The sequence below is a fragment of the Hyla sarda genome, chromosome 4 (assembly GCF_029499605.1).
Source record: "Hyla sarda isolate aHylSar1 chromosome 4, aHylSar1.hap1, whole genome shotgun sequence".
Classification (NCBI taxonomy): domain Eukaryota; kingdom Metazoa; phylum Chordata; class Amphibia; order Anura; family Hylidae; genus Hyla; species Hyla sarda.
In genome coordinates this window covers 269,814,500-269,825,267 of record NC_079192.1, presented here as the reverse complement: position 1 = coordinate 269,825,267, position 10,768 = coordinate 269,814,500, and the positions used below count along the sequence as shown (strand labels likewise).

The following is a 10,768-nucleotide window of genomic DNA, read 5'->3' as shown; positions in this document are numbered from 1 at the left end:
AGATTGAGTAACAAACAAAAAACTACTACTATAGGCTAAACGGGAGGGGGAGATTCCGCTTTACCAACTATAACAGGGTAGAAGTTACTGGAGCAAATTTGAACCTAGGTTCAGTCATTTAGTTTACATACAACATAAAAGCTGCAGCTTCAAATCCTGCGCATCAAATATGTGCAGGAATAAATGGACTCTTAAAAAGGGAAAATTCAATGCACACTGTACTATACTAGCGAATATCAAACACACACACACACATCAAAAGATGGTAAGGATTTTAGTGAACAAATCTTTCTAAAAGAAAAGAAGCCAAACAACTGAAATTCTATTAAAGGAGTAGTCCGGCACGCACTTTTTTCCTTTTATCCCGTCTGGGCTGCAAAATAAAAGAAAACACACTTTCTCTTACCTGCATACGCTCCCCCGGTGCTCCGGTACAGGTGTTCGGTCCCCTGGCTGTATTCTTCTTACTTCCTGTTAGCCCGGCACGTCACACAGAGCTTCAGCCTATCACCGGCCGAGGCGGGACATCGCTGTGGCCGGTGATAGGCTGAAGCTCCGTGTGACGTGTTGGGCTAACAGGAAGTAAGAAGAATACAGCCCGGGGACCGCACACCTGTACCGGAGCTCCGGGGACTTGTTGGCAGGTAAGAGAAAGTGTGTTTTCTTTTATTTTGCATCCCGGACGGGATAAAAGGAAAACAGTGCGCACCGGACTACTCCTTTAAAATTGGGGAACAGGACAAATCTTGGTGTGAAAGAAAATAAACTAAGAATTTCTAACATAAAGTAAAAAAAATGCAATAGGATAGTAAACAGCCAGGACCATTCACTATGTATTATAACCCAATGATATATGCCTCAAGCAATCCAACATGGTTTAGGCTGCACAATTTCTTGTGCTGCTTTGGAAGAAGATTTACCTTATTCAGAAACAAAAATCTAATATCTGAGGGGAAAAAAAAACCTAAAACAGCCCTCTGTAGAAATTGTTAGAGTAGGAGCCTTAAAGGGATTATATTGGAACTGCAATTGTACAATAGGGAATTGGACCTCAAGACATTTAGGTAAAATTATGTTAAATGCAGGGTGTGTTTTATGTTACAATTGTGCCCCTTTTTAGCCGGGTATATATTTTTTGAAAGCCTGCTACAGAGGAGTTTAGGCTATGTAGCCACATAAGTAATAAGACACTTTCTTTGTAATTTCTTAAGCTCTAGACATAAACTAGGATGAGCAGGTCATAACACTACTTCATACAAGGTGAACAGATGCTTTAGCCCAGAGACTACATATTCTTGGGTATCTGCTCACTGATATAGAGAAGTTCTGTGTAGTCAGAATATCTAGCTCACAACTACTAGGCAAACTTGTGTTCAAGGCACTAGTTTTAAACGTATCAAGTTTCTTCTGTAGAATTCCTTCTTCCAGTTTAAAGTCCACCATCTCCTGAACATAGTGAGGTCTGCCATTTCTGTCCAGGTTACCTGGATATACTGTTCACTGATGTGCAAAAAAAAGTCTCTGCTGCAGGTAACTGGTTAAAAGCAGCAAACACATGTCCATTAAGCTAATGGCTAACTCTTTATATGAAAAAAGGTTCCAAGAGTGACTTTCCATAAAAGGTCATTTTCAAAAAGGTCTTTTAAAACAAAGAACACATCTCCTTCCTCTATTATTATATGACGAAACCCTTCAGTGTCATTGGATACGTTCAGGAAGATACAAACCTAAAATTATGGGGGGAAAAAAACCCTATGAGCAACATTTAACAAGGCATAACTAATCCCTGGAGTGAAGCACCAGATTCCTGCAAGAGTGCTTTAAATGCTTGTCTAATAGACTATAGGATAGAGCTTAATGTGTTCTATTGAAGTCACAGACTAATAGACTGGATATATTGACTCCTGAAGTCTATGAAGGTATTTGTCTGTTCTCAAACTCAGATATTAAAGGTCGAAAATAAAACTGCAATAATTTTCTGCCCTGTATAGACAAATGTAAGTGCTTCCATAGGGTATGATAGTAGACAATTTCAATAAAATAACATTCCAATAGTCCCTTCCCGACCATTTTCACGGTGTGTCCATTGATTTGGGCTGACCTTTAGCTGAAATAGGTTAATACGATCATCTGAATTGGCTGCCTGCATACAGGGCAAGGCTTGTTCCTTTTCTTAAGCTTTTTTGCACAGGTAAAACATGCCATGAGGTGCCCTGTTCTGCCATGGACAATACATCCATTCTTTGGCCTAGTCTGGCAGATTACACAAGGTTCTACACTTGAGAGTGGAAGACTCTGTTCTGAACTTTCCTCCTGAGCTTGTCCACATTCTTTGTACTCCTCCAGACTACAAGATGCAATGCTTCCAGATGTGGAGGGCTGAGAAAAGTCCTCAGTTTCCTGGGATTCAGAGCTTTGTATTCCTTCATCATCTTTTTTTGTGACAACTAAATCTTGAGACTCTGCCAGTTTTGTTTTTTTTCCATCTGGGACATCAATGCCTTCATCTTCTAGGGAATCCTCCATCTCTTTTCTTTTCAAGGAGGGGTTCTTCCTTTCAGTTTTGTCTGGAAGCCAGTCTTTACGAAGAGACCAACATCTTTTACAATATCTTGGAATAGGTGGATTTATCTCATCACATTCTGAACATTTCCAGTAATCCTGTAAAAATATATATATAAAAAAAAATAATAATAATTCACTATAGATTTCTACAGAACACCAAAAAAGCCAATCTACTCGTCATTCTTTAGCCTCTTAGAATGACCCACAGGACATTTACAGGGGTAGCCCCACATCTTACTTCCTGTCTCTATGGGAAAGCTGGAGATACATGAGCACTGCATCTCCGCTCTCCCATAGAGATGCATAGAGGGGTGTGTGCCGACCTCCGCTGCGTGCACAAGGAGACCTAGAGCACTGTGCAGGAGATCCCAGAGGCGAGGGGGGGGCCTGGTCGCAGCAGTTGGACCCCCTGCGAACAGACACTTATCCCCTATCCTAGGGGATAAGAAGTAAGATCTCGGACTATCCCTTTAAGGCACTGAAATCTGGTCATTAATTGCCAAGTGCCGTAAATCTACAGTACAGGGATTGTAAGAGCACAGGAGGTGAATTCACATCATTTGCAGCTGGTGTCACCTCCGTATACTAAAGCTTTTCAGCGTGGGCTCAGTAGAGTCATACTTACAGCTTCAGAAATTTCAGTATCCTCATCAAAAGAGTCTCCTGATTCTTCAGCTTGGTATATAGTCACCTGATAAACCTAAGGCCAGAAAAGAAAACATATGGTTCAACCAAAAGGTACTAGCTAGCCTAGCCTTTCACTACTACCCTAGGCAAATAAGCAAACAAATCTGCAAACACCAAAATTAAAGGGGTACTCCGCTGGAAAAAAATTTTTCTTTTAATCAACTGGTGTCAGAAAGTTAAACAGATTTGTAAATTACTTCTATTCAAAAATCTTAATCCTTCCAGTACTTAGCTGCGGTATGCTCCACAGGAAGTTCTTTTCATTTTGAATTTCCTTTCTGTCTAACCACAGTGCTCTCTGCTGACACCTCTGTCAATTTTAGGAACTGTCCAGAGTAGAAGCAGATCACCATAGCAAAACTATCCTGCGTCGGACAGTTCCTTAAATGGACAGATGTGTCAGCAGAGAGCACTGTGGTCAGGCAGAAAGGAAATTCAAAAAGAAAAGAACTTCCTGTGGAGCAAATAGCAGCTGATAAGTACAGGAAGGATTAAGATTTTTAAATAGAAGTAACTAACAAATCTGCATAACTTTCTGGCACTAGTTGATAAAAAAAATAAATTTAAAACTTGTTTTCCTGTGGAGTACCAATTTAAGGCAAAGAAATTTAGCCAATACTAACGTTTATACATGCCAAGCGTTGATGATCATGAGTTATAAACCAGGGAAGAGGGCGGCACTGTGCCCTGGCCAACCGAAAGGTCAGTACATTTCTCTGCATAGACTTCTGTGCAGGGAAATATACAGATCTCTCGGCTGATCGGGGAGTGGAGTGCAATCCTGTCTTTAGAGACAGTAACGCATTCTAGACAATAAAACTACCTGATCTTTACTGACTTGCTATAACTGAGTAATAAAAGCATCAGAATGCAGCCAGTCAAAAGTTGCCAAAGAACTACTTGGTTTGGCATAAAAAAATCAAAGCACATACAAAATTGTTCTATAGATGTATTCTGTCAGACATACATGGAATGTTAGTTTTGTTCAATAATCTATTACAAAAAAAATAATTCAGGAGTGTGTACAAAAGTACTAGGACAAAATCAAAATCTATTAGTTTCAGATTTTTTTTCTCCAACAACATTTAATGTGTTTCCAGCTGAATTTTGAACTCTTCAATATTCTCTAGCACAGAGGTCATGTGTTTGACATCTGCTCTTGGAGAAAAAAAAAACAAAAAAAAAAAACGTGGAAGCCAATGGCAGCATGATTGTATTGGCAAAACTGCAGTTTTACCAGCATACTATGTATCCTTAAAAGAGTTTATGCTGGTCAAAGACATGAATTAAAGGTCAGCTAAAATGGTCAGATTGTGGTTTGTCAGACATATGCACAAAAATGTCAAATCAAGTTAAGGCATTAGCCAAAATAAGCGATCAAAAGTTACATGTTCGATCAATGGTCTGTTGGCCTACTGAAAATTTAACTTCTGCTAAAGGTGTCGGATTTTTGTAAGGCAAAACCAAATAGTATATTTCAGAGAATCTGATGTGATAACTTTGGTTTCTTTTATATCAGCAGACCTGCATAAGAATTAGCCCCGTTAGTAATGTAGTCTTTCCAGTCAGACACAGTTGTATCTGCTGCCTCCTCTGTCCATGTCAGGAACTGTCCAGAGCATATCCTATAGAAAACATATCCTGCTCTGGACAGTTCCTGACAGAAAAAAAGGTGTCATCAGAGATCACTGTGTCTTATTGAAAAGACTACACAATATCCTCTGGAGCATACAGCAGCTGATAAGGCTTGAGATTTCTAAAAAAAAAAATTTTGCTAATCTGTAGAACTTTCTGTTGCCACTTTAATGTTGAAGGTTCTGGCTCCATTATGGTATGCTATGGTCCACAAACACTGACTCAGCTAGCAGGCCACAGAACTACATCTCTGCATTTAGAGGCTGTTTAACTATTTAGTTATCACTTCAATCATTGCCCTCCAGCATCACAAAACAACAAAATAAATAAATAGCCAGAATGCGAGAAAAATGTATCCACATTAAAACACCACAAGATGAATACACAATATATTCAAACTTGATATACTGGAAAAATAATCACCACAGTATAAAGAACAGTTTATTACTCCCATAATAACCAAGGAAATTAACATTTTTGCATTTTTATGTACATCTTCACCATTTAATAACCATAACTTGACCTAAAGACATATGAGGGCTTGTTTTTTTGCGGGACCAATTGTATTTTTTTAATAACATCTCTTATTTTCCATAAAATATGCTACAAAACTGCAAAAAAAGAATGCAATATTGCAAATATCTTTTATATACCGTTCTAACATGTTATCTTCAGGTCACTAGGATTAGGATACCCAATAGATTTTTTTTTTAACGATGTACTCATTTAAAAATGTTTACATTTATGAAAAATAAAAATTAAACTATCATTAACTGCAACTTCCCTGTTCTGACCCCTATAACTTTTGTATTTTGTCGCCTATGGAGATGTGTGGGCGCTAATTCTTTGCAAAGTGATCTGTAGATTTTTTATTTTTAAATATTTTATTGGGATTTTCAGAAAATAAAACATACGACAGCTTTTTCAGCATCAAATCGACAATATGGCCGGAGACGGGTGGAGAGACAGGTGAGGCTGGATCTTGTCCAGTACCATGATAAAATGTCTGATATTTGTCACAGCCAAACACCCCTTCACAAAACCCACCTGCAGAGGGGAGACCAGTCTCGGCAAAAGATTCGCCAGGTGATCAGCCAAAATCTTAGAAGCTAGTTTTAGGTCAACATTTATCAGTGAAGTAGGACGATAAATATCCGGTGACAATAGATCCTTCCCAGGCTTGGGCAGGACTTTGATATAAGCAGTATTCATGATAGAAGGAACAGTGGCCCCCTGCAGGTAGGAACTGAATAGGTTCAGTAAGGTCGGTGAGATAATCTCACTCAGCCTCAGTAAGGGAGGGGAAGTTAGCCGCTGTCACCCAATCCTTGGAAGAGGAAGTCGATACACGTTCAGAGTAAAGGGATTTAAAATAGTTTAAAAAAAAGATCATTGATCTTCTTGGGGTCCTTCTGTAATGCGCCCAAGTCATCTTTCAGTACAGATATATGGGAAGGGGGGGGGGGGGGGGTTAGAGCCCTTAGCGAATCTGGCAAGGAGTCGACCCGCTTTCCCTCCATAACAGAATAGTGTGGCTTCAAATTGGGTACGCCTGAAATACGCCTATCTCTACGTTCAACGCATGCCTCATAGTCTGCCTTAGCCACAGCCCACGCTTCTTAAGAAGAATCTGAAGGGGAGTCTTGAAAAAGGGTGTACGCCTGCCTCAAAGTCTGACTCAGACATGTCAGTTGCGCAGGCAAAGTCTTTGTCAGAGCCACCATATACCCCATAATGCGACCCCTCAGGACAGCCTTGCAGTGTCCCAGTAAAGCTGGGGCGTATCTGTGTGCAGTGCGTTGGTCTGTGAATACCCCATCCACTACCCTTTCAATAATGTATGGAACTGCATCACGCCCCAGCCCCAACGGGAACCACCAGAGGAAGTCAGTTCCTCGCGGCACAATATCTACTATGTGGAGTAGGATTGGAGAATGATCAGAGATAGCCAAATCCTCTATGGACACACGCTGCACTCTAGGGAGCAAGGACCGGGAAGAAAATAAATAATCAAGTCTCGACCACAAATCATGGGCATGGGAGTAATGGTTATAATCCTGCGCCTCAGGGTGCAGCGTGCGCCAGTAATCAGTCCAGTGTGGGACGCCCAACTTGGCAACAAAAGATCATAAGGCCTTACAGGTAAGTGTCTAATTCTGTTGCTCCTCCTATCTTCAGCCGAGCACATCACAGCATTAAAATCCCCACCCACCAGGATATGTCCCCCTTGGCTCCCCATTACTCGTTGGGCTAAACCCTCAAAGAAAGATCCATCATCCCCATTTGGGCCATACGTATTAAAGATAGTGAAATCCCCAGGAGCAGTGGAAATATGTACCTGACAAAGCCTCCCTTCCGTATCTTTATGGACCTGCAACAAATCATAAGTGAAAGATTTAATAAAATCAACACCCCCACCTCGCGGTTAACCGCCGGAGAGCCTTCAACTCTTCCCACCCACCATTTTCGCATGTGGGCAAAATCTGACTCCTCCAGGTGCATCTCCTGGAACAGAGCCACATCTGGAGACAGACTCTTAAGATGGCGCAGAATCAAGCTACATTTGCCAAGGGACCGCAGCCCCTTAACATTCCAAGAAACCACCTTCATTTTATAAACAGTAAATAGAGAAATCGCTCGAGCTGAATAGGAAAAATTTCAGACCAGTAATCAGAGGTAGCATGAAGTATCAAGGAACAAAAATGCCCCCAAAAATAACCAACATCCCCCCACTCCAAAATACCTCACCCAACATAGAAAACATAGGCAGAACCCATATACTCCCCGCCAACATCTGGATTCTAGCAGCCTTAGGGCCTTCCAACTTACCAAGGTAAGGACGTATACCAGCAAGGAGGAGGCTCCCCCCCCACTTTAATATGGCTCACAATGGAAGAATAAGATCGACTTAACAATATAGGAGATGACCCTGAGGCCCCCCGAGAGGCTAGCGCAATGAGTCCCTGAGCCCCGACCTAGTAGAGGAAATAACAAAGGATAGGATAGCAATGGGCCAGGTGCCCAGAATATATGATATGTATGACTATAATAATTTTTTTTGTGTGTACCCCCAAAAATGATGATGTCCTTTAACCGTACCCCGCCACACCCCACTCTGTCCCTGCCCTACCAGAAATCTCAGCTGATACGAACCATAAATGGGCCCACCCCCCGCAAGCCCACAGAAGTAACCCAAACCCCCAACCTGCTATAACTCCTTCCCTTTTATGCTCCTAATGCTACCCAGAACCCTCCCCCCCCCCCAAAAATAAAAAATAAAAACCTGTCAAGACACAGAAGCCTCTGAACGTACAATCGTCAGGGGCACTGGAACCAGCATGCAGACGACATCTCATGGGGTCACAGACTTCAAGACAGCAGCTGGAAAATTCAGGACGGCAAAGGCATACCGTAGAGATGAGATCGCAGTCCCGGAGATCAAAATCATCTATCCCTAGGGGAGAAATGCCTCAGATCATCTTGCAAGGAACTTTGTGAGGGTCTATAAGAAAACTTTCCTCCTGGAGGGTTGGATAGATGAGCAGGATCACTCTCAAGTTCCCTCGGTGGCGACCTCGGAGGTCTCAGAGTTGGCTGCAGAAAGGTCCGAAATTCCTCAGATGCCTTGTCAGGGGACCGGTAAGTAGCAATGGACCCACCTGGATAAAAAATGCGCAATACAGCTGGACACATCAGCACAAACTTAATCCCTTTCTGGTGGAGCATGGTACAAAGAGGGGAGAACAATTTTCTCCTGCGCGTGACCTCAGCTGAGAAGTCACCAAATAGCCAGAGCCTGTAGCCTTCAAAGAGGAGATAATCCCGTCGCTGACGGAAGGCTCTAAGTGGGGCCACCTTGTCAGTAAAGTCCAGGTATTTGACAATTACTTGGCGTGGCCTGTTGCGATTTTCCAGTCCCGGGGGTGCAGACTTATCCACTGCAAATCGGGGCCGAGTCTATGTGCCCGCTCTACCTTGCAGAGGCAGGGGAAGGCCCAAAGCCTTCGGGAGCAGGGCCTCACAGATGTGATGGAGATCCTTACCAGGGACGGATTCCGGTAAGCCCACAATTCTCAGGTTGCTACCCCGGGAACGATTCTCCAGGTCCTCGACCTTGTCCCACAGTGGGCGGCATTCAGATTCCAGGAACGTCCCCTTTGTGTCAGAGCCCTCCTCCCGGTCCTCCAGAGAACTCAGTCTGGTTTCAGCCTCAGAGAGACTAGAGCCGTAAGCGGCAGTTGTTTGCTGTAGGTGCTGCAGCGTGTCTTGCATCGCGGTCACCACCGCCTCCTGTACACGTGGGACAATAACTTTCGCCACTTCCACCGCCAGTTTAGCGTAGTCCAGAGACAACATATCAGGGGAATCAAAGTCCAGGTTCGGTCAGGCGGCTGTGGAGATGTTGCCCTGCTGGAGTACACCTCGTGGTGCAACCCGCGTTCCTCTTATTCGATTTGCATCCCGTACGGAGGGGGTAGCGGTCCATACAGCGACCCACCTCTACATAGATGAGGGGGGGGGGGGTGTTGAGACAGCTATTGCAGGTAAATTGTGCCGGAGAATGCAAGCGGGTGAGGAGCTCAGCCTGCACACGTCTCTACAGTATGGCGCCGGAAACGGAAGTTGATCTGTAGTTTTTAAACAGTACCTGTTTTGCGTAGAATTGATTTTTTGATCGATTTTGTCCTTTTTTTTTTTTTTTTTTTTTTTTTTTTTAAGAATGTGATGATAGTTTGTTTTGATATTTTTAATGCTTATGGTGTCAAAGCTTAATATGGCATATATAGTTAAATACACCATTATCAAGCTATGATACCATAGGCTGGGATTATAACTGCTCAATACCCATAATTGTGGTATTGTATAGTAGGCAGCTGGCCCCAGCAACTGCCTTAACTCACTTAGTGAAATGCAGATAATGTATGAGTTAAAGAGCATGGTAATGTTAATAATTCCCTATAGTGGTTCTTCACTATCCTCTTCTTTTAGAAAATATTCAATAAAAGTTAAGTCTTATGAATATATGATTTTATATCTCCATAAAATAACTAGGAAATCAGTCCTTTATGTCTGTGCACTGCACCATCAATGTCAATTAGGACACCCTATTTAGACTACAGCATCTAAAATGTTAATAGCCAACAGTAGAGATTGCTCTGTTAGCAGCTTCCCTAAAAAGGACAAAAAAAAAAATTAAATTAAAATACTGGTATTACTGTGAGGAAATTTGTGAACTATTAAAATATAACTTTAGAAGAATGTATGATGCATGCATCATGCATGGTAGATGTTATTAAAGGAAAAACATTCAAGAAGTGCAGGTTTTTGGTCATATCACAACCTGCAAAGAAATCAATGAATGAAAAAAACATAAAAATAAAGAGGGATCGAACAGTCCCATCTTATCTAAAACTATAAATCACAGCACAAAAAAAACAAGCCATAGGGGTAAAAACATGGGGATGTGAAGCATATTTTTATTGTTTTTTCCCTCCTTTCCTTTTAAGAGGCATAACTCTATTCCAGACAGGTACTTATTTTTTCTCATATATTTGGTATTTTTGGTGTTTGGTATTTTTCCCATTTACGCCGTTTACCGTGCAGAATTATATTTTAATAGTTACTTCAAAAGGACCAGATTATCTACACAGCTTCTCAATCTCTGCATACATCGGAGAAAGCTCTGGCTTGAGAAGATAGTTGAGGCAATCAGGGTAACGTCACATGGGAATTTGCACAAAAAACAAGGTACTCAATCCAGGAAGGAAAGATTCCACAATATCCCAAGAACAAGAAGAATGGATGGCACTGACCCGTACTGATGTGCAAAAAATATCCAGTTTTATTAAAGTGCAAAATACAAGTCCATCAGGGTATACAG

General features: G+C 41.8%; 1 protein-coding gene across 4 annotated transcripts in view; it reads right to left on the bottom strand.

Moving 5' to 3' along the window:
* Window positions 1-673: 673 nt before the first annotated feature.
* The window catches only part of MDM2 (MDM2 proto-oncogene), a 28,891-nt gene continuing 18,796 nt past the window's right edge, over window positions 674-10,768 (bottom strand). For all 4 annotated transcript variants that reach the window (XM_056574167.1, XM_056574168.1, XM_056574166.1 and 1 more), the window contains exons 10-11: window positions 3,191-3,265; window positions 674-2,661 (exon numbers count right to left, since the gene is read on the bottom strand). In XM_056574167.1, coding sequence (XP_056430142.1) covers window positions 2,104-2,661; window positions 3,191-3,265 — 633 coding nt within the window. In that variant the 3' untranslated portion in view covers window positions 674-2,103. The remainder of the gene's footprint in view (window positions 2,662-3,190; window positions 3,266-10,768) is intronic.